Here is a 21,443-nt window from a genome sequence, read left to right as displayed (position 1 = left end):
CCTCATAAAAGCTGCTGTCTTCTCTTCACAATGATCTCTGCTGAGTGTATCTACTATGAACTGAGTCTTCCTCTCTTCCTCGTTCTTTTATACATCTTCCCTTTTTTCACATGACACGAACCAGGGAGTGTCTCTTCACAACACTGATTTTATTTCCTCTCTTCTTAAGACTTAACAGCCTCTTATATCACATTACAGTACACACACACATTGAGCAATATTGCACATGCAGATTTGTATTGCTTATTCTTCTTAATTCATTATGTGCATAACTGGATGTGCATGATGTTGAATGGGCTGCATCACTGGATATCTGCTGTGTCTGTTGAATAATGATCATCAATTGTGAGAGGAAGATAAAAGATGATAACTCCTCTCATTTACTAAATGCACTAAATACCAGCAGACCCATGACAGACATATCTGCATTCATGTAAACTGCATTAAGTCTGTTAGAAAGAAAATCATTTGTGGAAGTGTGTTATGGTTCCTGGTTTTATGGTTTATTTTGGGTCGTCTTTAAGTTCTCTTCTCAGAAAAGTTGCTGAACTGATCACTCATATTAACATTGCCTTATATAGTAGCATTGCATTCTTTCAAATAGCTTCCTGTTCAAGGTGTTAGACTATAAGTATTTTAAGTAAGAACTAGCTACAGTTTGGCCTTTATCAGTTAGTACAAGCCATATTGAGCCTTTAAACACTTCAGAGTGTACAGAAAGAAAGAAAGGCTTTGTTGTTACTGACAACTCACCTTTTGAATTCACAGCAGAAACAAATGCATTTTATATTAAACATCCACACTGCTCTGTCTTATCACTGTGTTCCTCGCTGCTTCTTGCAACACATTTTTAAAAGGAGAAGTGATCTATCGTATGTGTTATCCATCTGTCTTTCTTCAACGACAGCACCAACCAGGGCTATACAAATCAGGTCCAAATATTTTAACATGAAATGTTGAGTTTAATCTAAATCTAAATATCTTTGTGAAAATGATTGCAAGTGATATGTCATCTTCATTAATTTCAGGAAAATATTACAAAACAACTTTTATTTTACATTCCTGTAGAGATAGATAGCCATTCCATTCAACATGTACAGTCCTCATACTGGCCAAAATTAATATCTGAAGTCCAGCTGAAGCTAATAAGAGGGTTTCTGCAGTCTAAGTTCATCAAATCCAGTGTGTATCATCAAAGGTTACAGCCACTTACAATTAAAATCCCTCTTCAATGAAAATCATGAATGACTTTACAAAATTTCATAGCAATCCATCCAATAGTTATTGAAATATTTCAGTCTGGACCGAAGTGGTGGACTGACCAACCAACTGTAAGACTGACAGACTCACACTGACATCCATAGAGCCATGCTACCAGCTAATAAAAATGAAACAAGGTTTTCGGAAATGGTTAATTTTGCCTGAAGCAGACACTTGAATAAACCACAAGGAAATTTTGGAACACATACAGTACTTATCCTAGTTAAATGAAGGTATATAACATAATTTAAACAGGGGAATTATTTACATCTTCCAGTCCATTTTAGTTGCATTAATAGATCTTCTACAGCCTTCAAGCCTAGAGCTGTGAAGTGTCCCGATTACTTCAGTTTACCCATTGTCAAATTTCCATTTGAAGATCACTGCCCTGTGGTAGAAAGCTTACACACTGCTGTCATTTACACATCAGAATAATAATCCATCACGTCTGAAGAACAGAAGACACTTTGTCCTTAAATGACTCCACTAAGCTTTACAGTCTTCACATCTCGTCCATTATATCCTTCAAATTGGAATACAACGCCACATCCTCCACTTCTTCCTCTTTGGCCACACAATGTTTTATCTCCTCATCGTCCTCTGCCATGGCCGCCTCCTCTTCTTTGCACTCCAACATTTCATCTGGCTCTCCATCATTGTCTTGCCTTTCCACTTTTTCTTCTCTCTTAATTTCTGTGTACTCTGTCTCCGTGGTTTCTTGCTTCTTTGCTGCCCCCCTGAGACTTCTTCTTTTCAACACGGAGAAGTCAATGCTGGCGTACTCCACGTCTTTTGCTGCACTGTATAGATCAGGGGCTCCTCTCTCCACTCCTTCAGCTCCATCTTTTGGTGCCTCTTGGTGGTGAGTTTGATTATCTTGCACAGCTTGATCAGGATGTATCTGTCAGGTATAATACAGAAAGCATGACTCAGTCAGCAGCTGCAACAAGCCCAAAACTGTGTACACCATGCATGAGATCTTACATTTACATTATTGTTTAAGTCATGTTTTAATGTTGTTATTAAACGCTACAACTGGTGTCCATTTATTTTAATATGGTTTGGAAATAGGGTTGAAGCAAATCTTGAAGTTTATTTGAGATAATGCATTCCATCACAACTTGTATCAGCTTTAATCATGATTGTAAGTAGTGCATAGTGGCAAGATAGTGCAGTCTTTTCAAATCAGTCTGTATTTACAGCTGCACTGCAAAGCAACAAAAAGGGAACTTGACCATTTAAGCAAACATGGTGTTGACTTAGTTTGATAGGATATAGTATCTCAAGTTTGCATGTGTGCAAGTTGACTTTCACATTGAAGTGAAATGAATGAAGCAGAACTCAGGTAGAGCACTGAGGTTGTGCTTGCATGAGTTGATTGGCATCAGTTACTTCACACATGCTTGACTACCAGTGGCTCATTCATCAGTTGCATCACTGCCTGGTGGCATATCATCATGCATTTCCCTCCACTACTTCAATTTCCCCCTGTTGGCATTTTTGATCCAATTAAGCTTTAATGTTCATGTTTGGGTTTTTCCAGGGGTTGTTTGTTCTTGAGAGATCCCTCAAAGAGGAATATTTTCCAGCAAATCAAACTATTTAATATGTCATATTTACACTGAAGTTCAATGAAGTGTTTCTGACTGAAATTGCAAACACATTCACAGATTTTAAATACTACAGCATTCATAAAAAATTGCAGTAAATAATAAATAAATGCACTCAAACATGTAAAAATACTGTGATCATTCACAAAAAGAGAAATCTTAACCAATTCACAGCAATATATTAGTATAAAGATGTATTAGCTGGATAAATAATAATAATACCAGAGGATCCTCCTGGGCGGTCACCATCTCCAGGGTCCCATCTAGACTTCCAGAGCTCTTCTGATTTTTTCTGGAGAGAAATACATTTAAACACATTTTAATGTCTGTATGAAGATTATCCACACAAAAAAACAAGAATTAATGAATGGAATCAATAGATTACCTATTATATGTCTTTGCCAAACAGCAAAGGGTTGTTGTAAGAAGTACCCCAATCAAAAATGCAATGATGATGTCCAGCCGTGAGACAATGCTTAGTAATCCTGTGGATTGACCTGGATGAAAAAGGAACAGAAGAAAAATATGTGTTGTCCATGTTGTTCTGAACAATAATATACTCTACACGACACAGTTGATTTATTTTTGAAATCTTGTCTGAGTGCAAGTTCACAGTACCAAAAAATAGGAAACCGTGGTCTGAAGAGACAGAAGTGTTTCAGTTACTAACACTTACCTTCTTTTTTTGGCGAGTGTATTTGGATGGTGAGGTTTTCTTTTGCTTCTCCATTTCCATTACTGCTGACACACTCAACAGCAGTGTTTCTGTGGTCTGTTACAGGCAGGGTGATGGTGCTGTTGACTGTGTGTTTTGACACAGTGGTAATGACAGAGTACTCATTGTGGTTTTCAATCATCGGCCATTTGATGGTGGGTAAGGGAACCCCCTGACTCATACACACACAGGTCAGAGCTGTCGACTGAGCCACACATCCAGAGCCTTTTAGGATCTTTGCAAACCCTGCAAACAGACAAGTAGAATCACTTTACAGCAAACATACAGGGAGCTGATAAAGACTGTGAACATAATCTTCATTTTTAAGGAGATTAGTACAGTCTACTTACGAGCCACAGTTACATCAGCATGTAGAGTCAGAGTATTGTCCACATGTTTTACAGTGCAGATGTAACATCCAGAGTGTTCTGTTGTCACATTAGGGATGATAAGTGTGGATAGTCCAGTGTTGTTCTGCAGGTCAACATCGATTCTACTGTGGAGACTTGTGTTGAGGCCAAGTTTAGACCATGTGATCAGAGATGGAGGAAAACTTTCAGCATTGCAGGTCAGATTCAGAGTGTCGCCTTCTTTAACAATTACATCCCCAGTGATTTCAGCTTTCCTCATATCTGTGGAACAGATTAAAAAAATATTAAAATTTCAGATAAGATCTCTGCAAGACAAGTGACTTCTTAATAGTCATACTGAAATGTAAAAAAATATATTTTGATAGCATGTATACATACAAAATATATTTGTGTTACTACCACTTGGGGGCGTCTAAGTCTAAAAATACATCTCTAACACTTTAACAGACAACCAAAGTCATTTTATTCCAAACTTGGGTTCAGTGAGTCTAGTACAATGGTTCTATAAGTCCAAGAGCTCATAGTATTTTTGAATTTTCTGAATTAGAAAATAAATTCAATAAAAGGTTTTGCAGTCTTCAAATGAAATGAAAAAAGCACAGACTGTAAGAGTAAAGTTAGTCAGGGTGAATATGTCAGGGAGATTTTTCTCTCCACTGATGATAAGAATAAGAATAAGAATAAGAATAAGAATAAGAATAAGAATAAGAATAAGAATAAGAATAAGAATAAGAATAAGAATAAGAATAAGAATAAGAATAAGAATAAGAATAAGAATAAGAATAAGAATAAGAATAAGAATAGAAAATATTAAGACGACGACAGTAGAAGACAATAAAATCCCATGGATGTAACTCAAGTTTCAGCTACCTCAATGAAGAGAACAACTGTATGAAACCATAATGCAGTATACTTACATTTAACTGTTACATCATCTTCGTTTGACAGGGTGTTGTTCAAATGTTTTGCTGTACAGATGTACTGTCCAGCGTGTTCTGCTGTCACATTAGGGATGATAAGACTGGCTGTTTCAGTGTCAGTCTGCAGGTCAGTTTCTGTGCCGTTCTGAAGATTAGTTTCTCTTCCATTTTTCACAGTTTTGTTGGAGAGTTTAGTCCACATGATAGAAGATGGAGGGAAGCTTTCAATGCTGCAGGTCAGATTCAGAGTCTCACCCTCCTTCAGACTTGTATTCCCAGTGACTTTAATTTGTTTCACATCTATGAAAAAAGGACATGTTATAAAATGTTAAATCCCAAAGTTTCCTGTTGTTGATGTAAAATTAAACACAGTTCAGACCTGATCTTTAGAAAACCATCAAAAATTACTTCTGAGGACATATCTTTGATAGTTTATACAGTAAAAATGACTGATTAAAAACAGGACAGTATGTGCTACTTACATGTCACATTCAGAGTCACTGTCTCCTCTGTAGCTGTTTCACCTGTGAAGCCGACCTTACAGGTGACCTGGGTGCCGTGGTGTTCAGCTGAAGCATTAAAGGTCAAAGTTGAGCTGTGTCTCTGTTTGAAAGCAGTCAGAGTCTCTGTCACGATGTTTCCTGTAATGTGAGAGTCGTCCTCTCCTCTTCCTCTCCACGTCCAGGTGATTGTAGGAACTGATCCAGAGCAGAGACCAGGAGCAGTGCAGGTCAGTGTGGTCTGCTTTCCTTCTGTCAGCGGAGGAACCATCACTGTGGGCTTCTGACTCAGAGCTAATAGTAGAGCAGTACATGAGTGGAATCAGGTCAATAGTCTCAAGATTATCATTCAGTTAAGTTTGGGCTAAAATATCAGATACTTTATTGAGGCAATAAGTAGGAGACAGTATATCAGGAACTGCTTAAACATTTACTAGTCTCCCACAGAGGTCGACAAGTGCCTCTGTGGAGTAATACCAAACATTACTTAATGCCCAATTAAGACTATAAATGCATTGTTTGTGCAGTTCAGAGGTCCAACAATAAACATAATCACTCTATATATTTGCTTTGTCTTCATACCTTTAACAGAGATGGTCGCTTTTTGAGGGAATGTCAATCTGTCCGTCCTCCCAATAACTCTGAGCTGATATGATCCAGAATCTGACTCAGTGAGGTCATTGATGACGATGCTGCAGGTTTTTTGACTCAGGTCCGTCTCCAACAGTGACACTCGTTCTCTGAACTCAGGTTGAACTTTTCTTTTGCTCGTGTACGTGTGGAATATTATATCAGAATCACTACAGCTATATTGTTCACATTTGTACCAAACTATATGTTGGGGTGTGAAGTAATAACCAGTAGTGAAAGAGCACGGTATCACAACACAGAGTCCAGCCTCTGCTGTTATTTCTCCTTCAGTAAGAGTGATACAGTATCCTTGAACAGGACAGTGTTGTCTTTGCCTCACTGACGCACCTGTTATTACAAATAGGGAGACAAAAATGGGACAGAAAAATGGGACAGTATATGTTTAGATCACATTACCACATAATATATTTAATAAATCATGAAGACTACAAGTAAAATTTAATTTCATCCACAATTTCTTTGGTAAACAAAAAATGTATTTCAATACTATATCCCAGAGTAGATGCTGTGAGTAATGTTACTAATGAATTGGTGAATTCAGGGTGGGAAAACATAAATAGTTGTCATTTGGAAACACTTCAGGAAAACATATTTACACATATATTATAGCTGTCTTGTTAACATCCTTAATGCTGGCATTGAAACAAGATAATAATAAACATCTATACCTGTGTCAGCACTGGTGCCTCTCAGTGAGAAGAGCAGAGTCGCCCAGAAGAGAACAAACATCCTAATTCGATGACTGGGACAGTCGGTCTCTCCCTCCACAGGACAGCTTTCACACTAAAAATGCAGTAAACATGCAAGAAGTTCAAGCAAAGGAAACTCCAGAGCTGACGTCACAGATCTTAATACAGGATGTTGCACCGAAAATATTCCACAGTTGCGAGATGAACATACAGTACTTTACACAGGGATGTCAACACACTAAACATTTTTTATTGCTAAAAACTTTGTGACATATGTTCGAGAAAGATTCTGAACAGATTCTGAAGATATGAACTTTACTACATTACAGTAATCTTTTCTTAAAACATGACTACTAAACAATAAGTATTTATAATCCCTGCCATATTTAAGGGCCCTTGTCAGCTTTTGGCCCCTCAATCCTTTACTGAACACACTAACAAATACACACTGTCTTTTATCCTCCCATCCTCAAGCACCCTTTATCCAGTACAGTCCAGCTTACTTTACTAAGGTGGACTGTGATGTGATTTACTTTCTTTACCAGAGAAGCCAGGAATGTGGGAACACATTTTAAAGAATTTAAATTCAGAAGTTAGGAAAACTTCATTTTTACTCCAACTAAGAGTTTAAAATACATTTTAAAAATGTGTCCAATGTTGTGTTTTACCTTTTTCTGTCTGCGGCAGTCTTCTCTCCACAGTCTCTGCTGAGTGTTTCTCAGTTTTCTCCGCTCTTTGTGCAACAATGAGGTTTCAGGAAGTTTAAGAGCAAAGCACTGAGCAACATTTGTCCTCTACTGAGACTGCCCACCAAATAACGTTATAGTGTCATATTGTATTTTAATTTAACTAATGACAATTTTTCACCTTCTAAACTGAACAATACATAACAGAAAACATTTTGATTTGCCTGTTGTTATTGCTTGTTTGTTGTAATGTTTTGTTTACCCTCTCTGTGATTAAGTAATGTGCACCCTTTGTAAAAGAGGGAAGTACTGCAAATGTGCAGTTTTTTTCCCCAAAGAATTTTTATCTTGAGAAACCAGAAGCCAGTACATGCAATAAACCATGTGTTTTTTTGACTTGTGATTTGTTTTGAAGTGTTGTTGCTGTATGACTGTACGTCATACTGAATTTTTTTTAAAAAGTTGCTTCAACAGTGCACAATGTGAATAATAAAAACTGTGCATTGCTGTAAATGGTCTGTGTTACTGGCTAATATCTGCAGTGCCAGATCAGTGAAGATGGTCAAATGAACATTAGTCATGTATGAAAAAGAAAACTCTTGTCTCTGTCAAACTGCATTCAACACCTAAAGACACAAATAGAAAAGTATAGGTATTCACCCTGTTTGCTCATTTTAACAGCACGCAGCATCTTAGGGAGCACTTCTGCATTTATGTTTTTATGTTTTTATTGTGCAGTATCTATAGATACTGTTGTCAAAGCAGCAGGTCAGTCGGTTTTAGTGAGAGAAGTAAATACTAAAGTCACAGTTTCTTGTTGCGATCAAACTGCCTTTAATCATCACACAAATCGTACACACACTATAGCAATGAGAAGCCCAGAATGAGATACGGGATTAATTTTATACCAAAGAGGTGGTCACACAAGTCCATTTACTTGGTAACATTTGATAAGGAAGGCTGTGTTCAGCTATGACCAGTCATGTAGGAAACAGGTTCTGAAACCTCCAAGGACAGAACTTCTCAACATACACAAATAGTACACTGATTTTAAAATAGGTTCAATGACATTAAAACCATGATAAAATATGGATGATACAAGAATGGGTTCTAAATATAAGGCGCATATATATAATATCAGTATTTATGTCAAATGAAGTGAATGGAGATTAATATTATTATTATTATTATTAAAATAAGGGTAAATATTGTTTTGTTATTTCTAGCAGTGGTACAGTATAGTGAGACACATCTTCAAAAACAGCTTACACTGTGTCCTGTACAGTAACCTGATGACACTACAAGCAAAACTTTGCAAATTTCAGGTGCCTTTGCATGCAACATAACATCTAGAGAATATATTTTTCAGAATGTATCAAAGACTTGACTCACAAACCCCCAAAATATCCTACAATATTCCTCTTATACAGCGTCATCTTATACAGCGAGGATTGAAACTTTTTAACAAGCAACCAACAGTTTGGCAAAGGCTCCAAATGACTCACAGCTGAGGGGGTGATTTCACAATTTACTCAAGTACACCAAATGTACTGTATTATAAATATATAAATAAAATATGGTGCATTGTTATAGATTTAAATATATAAATGCTCATATTAGATCTAACCCTACAACTTTACTTTTTAAATTTACTGCAGCAATAAAATTCAGTATGTTAATGCAGTGGTAAAATATTAGGAACACTATAATATAATCAATATAATGCAATCCAGTACAACATCACCACCACCACCCACTACGACCTCTATAATTAACATAAAATAGAATTATCACCTGTTTGATAATATCAACAAAACTGAATATGTGTACATTTTGTAGCAGTAGAATATATGGCATAGCTGTTGTATTGGATTGCATTAGATTACACAGGTGTTCCTAATAAAGTGCCCAGTGAGTGTATGATTCAGCAGATGAATATATGTCCTCACAGACATAGATACGGTATGGAATTAAAAATACAACAAAAAACTGATGAAGTAACATACCAAAATAAGTGTGCTGAAGACATTCACACTTAAAAATACACCCAGCACCCAGGGAAGGACTGTAGAATAAGCAGTATGGAAAATGAATGCATATTTATAGTGAAGCTAAAATCATATTAATGTTATAAGCTACACCTTTTCAGTCAGAAACTGCCTTTTTTTGGTTTGTGCTGTTTCTAAAAGAGATGAAGAAAACAAGGACATATGTTTATTTATTTCCATGTGTATTTGAGTTGAATACATCTGAAATGACTAAACTAAACTGACCTAATAGAGAAACTACAACTAATCTCTCCTGTATACAAATTGGTCTTTTCTGTCACCAACAATAACACATGCCACACTTCAAAGATAATTTCTTCCTTTTCTAGGAAACTATTCAGTCTGCTTTCCACGTGTTGTCAAAGATAAAGGTACATATATGAGAAAATTCTCAGCTGTTCACTTATTTCAAGCCACAAACTTTAATCACATTTCAATCCTACTCTGATCTTCATCAGGTCAAATGCTGATGTTGCTTTTTAATATCATTGCATCTAATTATTCAAATTGTCAGAGTCAGTTTTGAAATATGGATTAATTTGACATCACAATCACAATTTCAGATCTTCAGACTGGTTGAAAAATCAGCAAAGCAGATGACCGTGGTTGGAAATCTCTCAGGAAGGCTTTTGGTTTGATTTATTTGTGGGTCAACAAGACTCACTAATTCAAAGGATAAGAACACTTATCTCCAACGTGCAACGTGAATACAATAGGATAAGTGAAAAAAGTAAATAATGTCTATAAGTCATTCTTTATAAAAAGCCAGGCGAAATAGGAAGGTTTACATTTACATATCATTTAATAATATGAAATAAGCTTGGCTATATAAAGATAACTGGATACACTGTTGGAGGCAGGGCCATGTTGCTCAGTGCTGCATGAAGCCAAAAAGGCCATTTCCTGAAAACCTAATGCACACACTCATATGACCCCCATGCACCCATGAAGCTTGCACACTAGAGACTTCCTGTTTTGCCCTCCAGTTAACTTGAATGGATTCTTTCAAAATGTGATCGGACTGAATGGATCAAATCCTGATAGTGAAACGTTCAATAGCGTCAGGTGATTTTGGCTTCAAAGCCTGGCACTGTTCCTGGGGGCTTGGCTCTGAAGCCTTTGGTGCTTTGACTGTTGCCATCTTGGATTTTTGGAGCCAGAAGTGACCTCTATTTGGAAGAGAACATGGAGCTGACTAACACTAGCTGGTATCTTGGTTAGCACAGTGCATTTATAGGCAATGGTAACTGTGATAATGACAATGCTAATGCTAAATTTGCTTGCAAAAATGGGCTTAAAAACAATAACACTAAATGTACTTACTAGAAATACTGAACAGCCAACTCCTTATCGGGTCTTTTAGTACAACCAAACGCTGAACAAGACTTTTACATGAGCAAAATGTTACAATTAACTTTCATGAACTGAAAACACACTGAAATAACTACAGCTAGAGCTACTCTGTGAATCTGGGGTTACGCTATGGTTACGTTACCTAAACAACGTTGTTACCGTGGTGCTGATTTGTCAATCACAACAAGCCATACCCTAAAGCATACTCTGCTTTATCATCAAAATTAAATTAAATGGGACCATAATTAACTAAATGAATATCATGTCGAGAGCAACGTTAGAAAATGTTGCACTCCTACAATTTTCTGGCAAGACCTGAAACAATCTTCATAACAACTAATGAACTAAACATATTATACATTCACTGAACGAAAATTATGAAAATGATATGCACATTTCTCAATGGACATGTTATCAGGTCAAAAGAAAATAACAGGCCAAAAAAAAAACTATTGGCATCTAACAATTTTAGAACTGTGAAAGAGATGAAGTTTCTCTGTGCTTAACTTAACTCTCAGTACATACCTACAAGCATGATATGTGAAAGCACATCTGCTTACAGTGCATTATGCTGTTTACACAAATATGATGCAGAGAATTAAAGCCTTCAATGTACAGACACTGAGTTTTCAGTAGGCGACAGTTTGTTTGCATTGGTGTAATTTTAAGGATTTTAACAACATAACTGAACATTTTTAACCATGTTAGAAACAAATTATTATTGAGGATTTTCATGTACTTTATAACATGCCTGGGGGAATCTTTAATAGCTCCTATGACTGGCTTTGATTCAATATTGGTCTCGTAACATCATTAGATTAAAGTTTCATACTCTACCTGTGTCAGTACTGCAGCCACTCACAGGGAGGAACAGGGTCACCCAGATGAGAACGAACATCCTAATTTGATGGTTGAGACACTCCAGAGGACAGTTTCTTCCTTCAAGAAGCAAACTACAGTAAAATAAACAGTATTGCATTGAATATTAACAAGATGTTGCATTTTGAACTATTCTGGAGATGATCAGAAGACTTAACACAATCATCAGGGGTGTATATATATATATATATATATATATATATATATATATATATATATATATATATATATATATATATATATATGTTACAAAATGCTAATATTCTATATTAATTAAATTAAATAAATATCTGCAATTATCTCAACACACCACTATATAAATATGTAAAACATGCAGATTTTACCACTAGTCAAAGAAGAATCAATCACGACTACAATTTAAACTCATATTAAAAAATAAGACATGTTTTGTTTTACTACTTTTTGCTTTGTTCTCTTGCTCTCTTCTCTCCACAGTGATCTCTGTTGAGTGTCTCTGCTCTGAATTGACCCTTCCCTCTCAGCATCCTCCTTTTGTGCCCCTTCTCTCTGCATATGTGTTGAGTGGCTGCTCCTTTCATTAGACTGCAACACTTTTTATACTGAAATAACAATATTTACATTTGCACATTTGGAAAAATACACTTTGTTAACTAAATTCAGTAATGAAAGGGAATAAAACCTTTTTTTATTTTTGTGTTTGTTTTATCTCCTCTCCGTAACTGCTAAGTTGTTTGACATTTTCACAAAAAGGGAAGTACATTTATGAATATGACATCTTCACAAACCAACTACCAACTACAGTAATACTGTAGATGTACTGAGCACTTCACCTCATGCAGTTTTTGGGGTGAAATTTATTATGCAGAGGTAATGCAGTGTCATGTGAGTGATGAGGGTCAAATGAACATTGTTGTATTCATGCATGAGGAGAGAAAACTTCTGTTGCTGATTAAGTGAATTACATAACTACAGATTCAAAGAGAAAGAATCTGCATCCATTATTATCTCCATTGAACTTAATACAGCCTCTTATAAAGCACTTTTGGATTTTTAATGTCTTTTATTTATTGCTTAATATATGTAAGTACTCTTCTCCACGAAGTACCTTAAACATTACCTCATGTGGCATGACTGTATTCTCAGTGTATCTGATAACTTCCTGTTAATATTATTTTTAGCACAGAACTGACTGAAAGTTAATACAGCAACTCATTGAAAAGGTTGTGCTGAAACTGATAATTCATTGATTTAATCAGAAACCAATGAAATGGCACCAGTTTCAAATTCTTCCAAAACATTATCTGCCAGATTTTGGTAATTTTATAATGTATTCTCATTCATAGAAACAGTATTTAAAGCTATAATATGTAACTATTCTGTATTAACATTATGTTAATGAGATCTAAGTGTCAGTTTCTTAAATCATTCTAAAAGAAACATCAGAGAAAGAGGCCCAAATCTGAACTCTGAACAGAGAGCTGGTGGGACAAATATCAAGAGACGCCCTTTGTTCTGTCTGTGAACGTCTCATTTAAAAATATTCAAAGTTTTGACTATTGTACTAACAGTTAGCAGTGGCTATTGTTGAGAATACACACTTATGCTTTGATTAAACTTTCTATGAGGTAATACATATGAGTGTCTGCAGAAGCCCAGAATCAGAGGGTAACCTCAGTATCAGGCTAAGTTTGGCCTAAATAATCATAGTTGTGTGTTGGTTGAGCTTTGGGAATTCCTGCAAGGAATATGGAAAAACACAAATCTAAAAATCTAAATCTTTATTGTCACCAACAATTACACATAAGAAGCAAATTATCCTGATCATAAACTCAAGGCACTTGTTAAAATATAAAGCAGTTAATCACAGGTACATCTAATGAACATTTTCAAAATAAATGTTAAGATTAATATTGAAATGTACACAGTGTAAACTACAGTTTCAGTCCAAACTGGCTTAGAAAATTGTGTCAGTGGAGCTTCTCAGTACCCACCACCAGACAACTTTGTTCTGAAAATCTGTCCCTGAGTTGTGAATGTGTTTATTGTATGAATGGGAAAACAGCTTTGCTAAAGAATGTGTGCACAGTTGACTCTGAATAAAGTAAGGTTTCATCAGAAACATAATGTACCTACATATAAATCCCAGTCATGGACACATTTAAGCCACTTTGCATGTTGAAAGTATAACTCCACAGATCAGTCTTATGCTCCTTCTCAAGGTATCGAAATACCATCTGCCATTCAACCAGACTGAATAATGCTGGAACCCTAAACTGAAGATGTCTGATAATATTTGGATATTTGAAAGATGTCTGATAGTTATGACTTAAGCCTAAAGACAATGTCAGCTCTGAGGGTGGCCAATTACATCATACTCTGCTGATTGGTCTCTTTTCTGCAGTGACGAATACGTTCTGTCCTCTTGATGTGGTTTCACCTTTCTTCTTGTGCTCCTTTGGAGAAGAAGAAAAGAGTGAGCCATGTTTTGTTGTCTTGAAGTCTTCAGTGCAATAACAAAGGCTTCAAAATACAGATGTAGTAACATACCAAAGGAAAATCACGTAGATGATGCTGAAGACATTCACACTTAAAGATACACCCAGGACCCAGGGAAGGACTGCACTGCCAGGTCTGTAGTGCTGCACAGGACTCACTATAAGAAATAACACAACGTAGAGTGTATAACTGTTTTAGTGTTATTGTTATGCTATATATTTCCTCCCACAGGCTACCAGGCTGCTGAACATTTCTCTCTGATCAGCTGTAGCAACAGACTCTTAATTTTCTTTCACATCTATGAAACAAAGACATGTTATAACATTTTATAACACCCCAATACATAAAGTTTCCTGCTGTTGATAATGTAAAATTAAACACAGTTCAGACCTGAGCTTTAGAAAACCATCAGAAATGACTTCTGAGGACATAGCTTTGATAGTAAATGACTGATTAAATACAGGACAGTATGTGTTACTTACAGGTCACATTCAGAGTCACCGTCTCCTCTGTAGCTGTGTCACCTGTGAAGCCGACCTTACAGGTGACCTGGGTGCCGTGGTGTTCAGCTGAAGCATTAAAGGTCAAAGTTGAGCTGTGTCTCTGAGTGACAGCAGTTATATTCTCAGTTTTTCTCTCTGTTAGATTTCCTGTTATTTCAGCGGTTTTCTCTCCTCTTCCTCTCCACGTCCAGGTGATTGTAGGAACTGATCCAGAGCAGAGACCAGGAGCAGTGCAGGTCAGTGTGATCTGCTGTCCTTCTGTCAGCGGAGGAACCATCACTGTGGGCTTCTGACTCAGAGCTAATAGTAGAGCAATAGTCTCAAAATTATTATTCAGTTAAGTGTAGGCTAAAATATCAGATACTTTATTGAGGCAATAAGTAGGACACAGTATATCAGGAACTGCTTCAGCTCTTACTGGTCTCCCACAGAGGTCGGCAAGTGCCTCTGCGGAGTAATACCAAATATTACTTAATGCCCAATTAAGATTATAAATACACCTTATATGTTGGTGCAGTTCAGAGGTCCAACAATAAGCATCATCACTGTATTTATTTACTTTGTATTCATACCTTTAACAGAGATGGTCGCTTTTTGAGGGAATGTGAATCCGTCCATCTTCCCAAGCCACATACCATTAACTCTGAGCTGATATGATCCAGAATCTGACTCAGTGATGTCATTGATGACGATGCTGCAGGTTTTTTGACTCAGGTCCGTCTCCAACAGTGACACTCGTCCTATGAACCCAGGTTGAACTTTTCTGTTGTTCGTGTACGTGTGGAATATTATATCAGAATCACTACATCTTTCTTTCAATGGTTCACATTTGTACCAAACTATATGTTGGGGTATGAAGATTCCAGTAGTGAAAGAGCACGGTATCACAACACAGAGTCCAGCCTCTGCTGTTATTTCTCCTTCAGTAAGAGTGATACAGTATCCTGGATTCGGACAGTGTTGTCTTTGCCTCACTGATGCACCTGTTATTACAAATCAGGAGAGAAAAATGGGACAGAAGATATTTATATATTGATAATATATGATGAGGAATAGGCTACTATTATGTCTGTGCCTGTTTTGTATAACCTGCCAACACAACATTGATTCAATACATATTTCATAACCTACAATATCGTTGGTAAACAAAATGTCAATTTCAATATAATTTTATCTCAGTAAGTCAGAAGCACTTGAAATCACCTCAGGAAAATGTTCATAAGGATATTTATCATTGAAAATTATCACTATAACCATTTTGTTGATTATTATCTTTGATGTTGGTATTGAGACAAGATGACAATAAAGCTATATCTATACCTGTGTCAGCACTGTTGCCTCTCAGAGAGAAGAGCAGAGTCGCCCAGATGAGAACAAACATCTTAAATTGACTTGAGACAGTCTGCCTCTCCCTCCAAAGGACAGCTTTCACAGTGAATCTGCAGGAAATTCAGCTGATGAAACTGAAGCAAAGGAAGTTCTTGCAGGACATTGCATGTTTAGTTATTCCATTGTTGCTCAATAAAATTTGACTATGACTTTACCCTTGGTGTGACTAATCTGATTCTTTTATTGTTTTTACACCCCCTGAATTATTGATACCCCGAACACCAGCTCCTATAAAATATCTTATTGTCCTTCTCTTAAGAACCAGCAACAGTCCACCTCTGGGAATTCAGAGAGACATTTTTTCCAATAACTTATCATTCAAAAACATAAATTGAATAAGGTAAATGTTTGTGTTTCACCCTGTTTCTTCTCTGAAGGATGTATTCATAAACTCATTTTTCTATTTCTTTATTCTTTGTTCAACAAGACTTTCTGCCCAGTGTTAGGAATTATGTCTCCTCTTGTGAGACTGATATACATGATTTATATCCACAAAGTGTTTCAGAAGCAACACACTTTACAGCTCAACAGCACTGACTTTTACATTATTCAGAAAAGGATGAATGACTTAAACAACTTCAACAACATTTTCAGATATTTATAAGATTTGTTAAATGTTGTGTTTTACCTCCTTATGTTTTCTCTTTACAGTGGTCTCTGCTGTCTGTCTCCTGTCTGAACTGTTTCTTCCTCCTTGCATACTTCTTCCTTCTTTGTGCAAGTGTCAAGAAATAAGAGGAAAAGCAATGTCTTGTGTGTGTGTGTGTGTGTGTGTGTGTGTGTGTGTGTGTGTGTGTGTGTGTGTGTGTGTGTGTGTGTGTGTGTGTGTGTGTGTGTGTGTGTGTGTGTGTGTGTGTGTGTGTGTGTGTGTGTGTGTGTGTTGTATGTTATGAATATTTTCAGATTTAGTAACAGCTACATTCATGCTTTCATTGTCTCATTTATTTAATATTCTGAACAAACTGGAGAAACTCCTCCATGAGGTACGTGTTTCAATTTCATTTCATGTTTCTTTTTTCCAAACTGATTCTAAGAAACACACATCCCTTTGTTTATAGTGCATACTTTTTATATTTAGTTGATTCATTTTTTTTACAGAGATTATGTCTCTTTTGTGTGTTTGATTTAGACTCGCTCAGTCTGCTGTCCTCCACCTAAAAAACTGGAGGAGAGCAACTTTGACACCATCAAGAGGGTCAGTGGTGGCAGCTTTGGGTGAGTAAGACTCCTTTAAATTCTAACCACAGGGAGTTCAGTCCAAACACAGAGAAACTGCAACGAGGATTTCATACTTAAGATTTTTTTCAAATCAGAGCTGATGTTCTGCAGTACAAGCTGCTCATGTTTCCTTTTCCCTCTTGTACAGATCCACAAGCAAACACATAAAGTTGTTGCCATGAAGGTAATAAAATGGCAGAATTTAACCACAGAGGGAGAGATCCAGCAGGTGTTGGTGGAGACAGCCATCCTCACCTATAGCGAGAATTCCTACTTAATCTCAATGTTTTGCATATTTGAGATGAAGAGAGACCTCCATGTTGTAATGGAATATATAGCAGGTAAGGAGGTTGTTTGTTCAGACGGGGATGGAGCAGATAAATGAGCTTTAAACTGATTTTTCTTTATTATCTATGGACTCCCCATCCATGGTACCCACCCAACACACACTGAGAAGATCTAAACATGGTATCTTCTGTCTTTATATCTCCTCCTGACCTTTTAGGTGGGGATTGTGCCTCCTTGCTGGAAGACTGGGGGTATTTTCCTGTCAACATGGCCAGGACGTACATCACATAGACCACCATGGCTCTCGAGTACCTCCACAGCTACGGAATCATCCACAGGGACCTCAAACCTGTGAAGTGAGTCATCAATTTGAATTCACAGAAACTTGAACCACTTTGAATTTTGTATAACTTAATCTAATTTTGGCGTTTAATCTAACATGCAACATGTTTCTGCTTTCTTCTGTTGTAGTTTGTTGATAACTTCTTTGGGCCACATCAATGTGACAGATTTTGGACTTTCCAAAATCGGTCCACTGAACATTGCAAAAACACCAGATATACCCACTTTAATCAGATTATAATAAGTCATTATGTGCATGTTGATTTCTTTTTGCCGTTAACTCAATTTTAATTGTTTATCCAACTCAAAACACAGATGGACGACTGCAGCTGCTCTACTGCCTGGTTTTTTTTAAAATGGTGTACCCTTGAAGTGGAGAGTGGGTGTCCCTAAAGGTAGAGTCAGTCATTTTGTAGAAAGATTGTTGATATTTGAACTAAACACCCAAACAAACACACCCATCCCTTCATGCCTTTTTTGGAGGCCAACAGAAAACAAGGGAAGAGAGAAATAGGTATGACGTGATACAAAGGTCCCTTGACAGACTTGAATGAAGGACATTCTGGGTATGTGGCATGCACAGTAACTACTTGCCTGCCTCCTAAAATCATGATGCATTACCAAGGCAACGATCAAAGGAGAAATATGGCAGAATCCAGAGCAGATCATCAGTCACTGTTCCTCTCACACTTCCTCTAACAAGCACAACAGTCCATCCAGACTCCCTACACTTCTCACTCTACCTGCGTTTAGCGTCGCTGTCCACAGAAGCAGCCATCTGTCAGCTGCAGCTCCTGTAGAGCTGAGGGGACAAACTTTCTTCACTAGGTTTACAGACAGCAGAAGTTTACTGAACCAAAATTGTTTAAATGTCAGTTCCATGGGAAGAAATCCAAATTGTTTGTATTTATTGATTCATTGATACGGTTAATAAGCTCAAAACACAAATACATGTGGTTTAAACAGCTGCCTGCTCAGAATATGCTTCACTGAACATGACAGAAACAGAATCGGAGCATAAAAAACATGGGAGGGTCTCAGATTCAGACTTTGAGACTATCTCAGATTCAGTGTGTGATTCAGATGATACATTTAATAAAATGGAAGCATATCTGCTTCCTAAAAAAACACTTCTATGTGAATTTGCCACTGCCTCTCTGTCTCCAGTTTACCAGTGGTCCCCCACTATTCAACAGGTGCTTTCTTGTCATGACACTTTCATGTCCTTACACATACATCTATTCTGATGACTTCCTCTGTGTATGAGCACAGACGCCCCCTGCTGGTGTAGTGTTGTGTGGCTCGCTCTGGGCCACTGTGTTTGCATGTATAACTTCAGAGTCAGGGCTGTGTATGACCACCAGCTTTTTTTCAACACACACGCAGAGAAAACAGCAAACGGACCTGTTGCTGTAAGCACACACGCTAACACACACACACACACACACACACACACACACACACACACACACACACACACAATTTTCAAACTAAATAAGTGCACCTCATTAAATATGTTATGTACCAGAAAGCATTCTAACAAGAACAAATGTCAACTAAACTTTGCTAAGCGTTGTTTGTGAGGGTTAATGTTTCAGTTTAATCATGTCAGTCATTTTGGGCGCAGCTTAAATAAAACAGATATAAACACAAGAAACAGATATAATCACTGTTTCTTATCTATCAATAATGAACTGTTCCCATTTCATGTTGTTTTTATTTTATTTATGTTCGCATGAAAACTGAAGACAGATGAATTTGCTTGAGGCATGAAAGACTTGTTGTAAAATAAAAGAGCAAGCAAAATACATCACTGGGGAAATCCTACTGTTAAGTAACAGTGCTAATTTGCAGAGATTGCAAAACCCTGATCTGAATTATTGTGTCAATCATATATGTAGAAAAGAAAACTCCCCACAATAATAATAATAACAATTATGATCACCACAAAGTATAGGACATACAAATTTGCTTTTCAACACACTGTGACAGAAGATTAGGTAAGACATATTTGATACTTCTACTGTATACCCCATGTTTACAAAAAAATGTAATTAAAAAAAACCCCACCTCAATGAGGTGTTCAAAGACATGAATTAGTTATTGACTCACAGGCAATTTTAATAATACTAGCCAGCATACTATATCTGAAACCCTCCATTATCAAGTCAACAGAACAATGTCTTAATAAATTAGGACTCAGAATAGCTGGTTGACACTGGCTGTGTTTACATGCACAGAGAACTTAATTCTTAACCTATTTTGGCCTGGAGTGCATCGACTCCATAACACTGAAAAGCTTTTGTAAACTTGCTCAGGTTATTATACAAATAAACAGCATTAAATTTTGACTTTTGACAGTCAAATGTATCATATAGTTGGCTCATGATAAGACTAGGGGAACATTTCAGCAATTATTTGGCCAATAAATGAACAAAAAAGGTTGAAAAAGGGAATGCACACAGCAACTCAAATTCAATTAGACTACTAAAATAGGAACAGTGATGCATTCACTCACCTGCAGGAAAAGTTACACATTATTTTGTATCACATTATCACACATCTCGGTAAGGTCTCACTTCTTACGCATGTATTTTACACACTCAGGCCTCCACAGCATTGCATTATGGGTACATTTTGATGTCAGAAAAAAAAATCCTGTTTACTATTATCCTCATTATCCTTTCTTTACCCTCTGACAGAAGCAGCTTCCAGCTTTATCAGCATAGTTTCAAACTGGGGTTTTGGCAGAGAGACATTCGTTTGGGTCCATGTTAACAGTTTAAACTGTAATGTTTTGTTGTTTTCATATTGCCATTACTGCCTTTACAGTCTACAGTAAACCACAATCAGAGGCCTTTGGTGTATTTTCGGCAGATTTCTGTTTTAAAACATGAACTTAACCTGTCACTTTAAATGAGACAGCCACAGTACGGCATTATTTCACAACATAAATTCATAATGCCTTGGTCAAAGCATGTGTATCAAAAGTAATTTCATTCCTCATGAATAGATGCACATCCCCCCCCAGATTTTACTTACTTACTAATTTCAGTACAAACTATGCAACAATGTCTGTTTATGAGGGAAAAATCATAAGACAATGAATCATCAGATGGGTCATTGTCTAAATGATTCATTCATTTAGACAACAAAATAGTTTATCAGGATTCACAGTGTTAAAAAAAAATCCAACATAAAATTAAACAATAAGTATCAATTAGCCTTTTCACTACATTTGGAAGTGAAAATACACGTTGACCCATTAAAAATAACAATCAGACTGTGAGTGTGTCTATGTGAGCGATTTTTAAGCACTTTTAAGAGAAATGTGTGATCTGCAAGATGTGATGCAATGTGAGAGAGGTGGAGCATAAGTGAAAGAAGCACAGTGATATTCTTCCAATACATTAAAGAGAAACTCCACCGACTTACTGACATACTGTAAAGGTCAGGTATTAGGTAATGGACAGTACTGCTCAGCCTGTGAAAACAATGTCCTCTGCAGCTCTGAAGGAGCTTTGTCTAGTCCAAGAAAACTAC

At 36.8% G+C, this 21,443-nt stretch overlaps 1 protein-coding gene across 1 annotated transcript; it reads right to left on the bottom strand.

The window, feature by feature from the left end:
- Positions 1 to 1,067: 1,067 nt before the first annotated feature.
- Positions 1,068 to 16,688, bottom strand: LOC133982875 (sialic acid-binding Ig-like lectin 5). The gene is made up of 9 exons (XM_062421724.1): positions 16,681 to 16,688; positions 15,984 to 16,102; positions 15,236 to 15,646; positions 14,643 to 14,963; positions 3,936 to 4,217; positions 3,547 to 3,831; positions 3,256 to 3,367; positions 3,093 to 3,162; positions 1,068 to 2,161 (listed from the first exon to the last, which is right to left on the bottom strand). The coding sequence occupies exons 2-9, from the start codon at positions 16,042 to 16,044 to the stop codon at positions 1,763 to 1,765; spliced, it is 1,941 nt and encodes a 646-aa protein (XP_062277708.1). The 5' UTR covers positions 16,045 to 16,102; positions 16,681 to 16,688; the 3' UTR covers positions 1,068 to 1,762.
- Between the last annotated feature and the right edge of the window lie 4,755 nt (positions 16,689 to 21,443).

This window comes from Scomber scombrus, chromosome 7 (genome assembly GCF_963691925.1).
Source record: "Scomber scombrus chromosome 7, fScoSco1.1, whole genome shotgun sequence".
Taxonomy (NCBI): Eukaryota; Metazoa; Chordata; class Actinopteri; order Scombriformes; family Scombridae; genus Scomber; species Scomber scombrus.
This window is presented reverse-complemented; position numbering and strand designations above follow the sequence as displayed.

What these genes read in the sequence shown, in the direction of transcription:
- LOC133982875 (XM_062421724.1), bottom strand. Translation starts at nt 16,044, where the DNA reads ATGTTTGTTCTCATCTGGGCGACTCTGCTCTTCTCTCTGAGAGGCAAC. An exon ending in AGCGACCATCTCTGTTAAAG is followed by an intron (nt 14,964 to 15,235) that starts GTATGAATACAA and finishes CTCTACTATTAG; the next exon opens with CTCTGAGTCAGAAGCCCACA. An exon ending in TTGGCAAAGACATATAATAG is followed by an intron (nt 3,163 to 3,255) that starts GTAATCTATTGA and finishes ATTTCTCTCCAG; the next exon opens with AAAAAATCAGAAGAGCTCTG.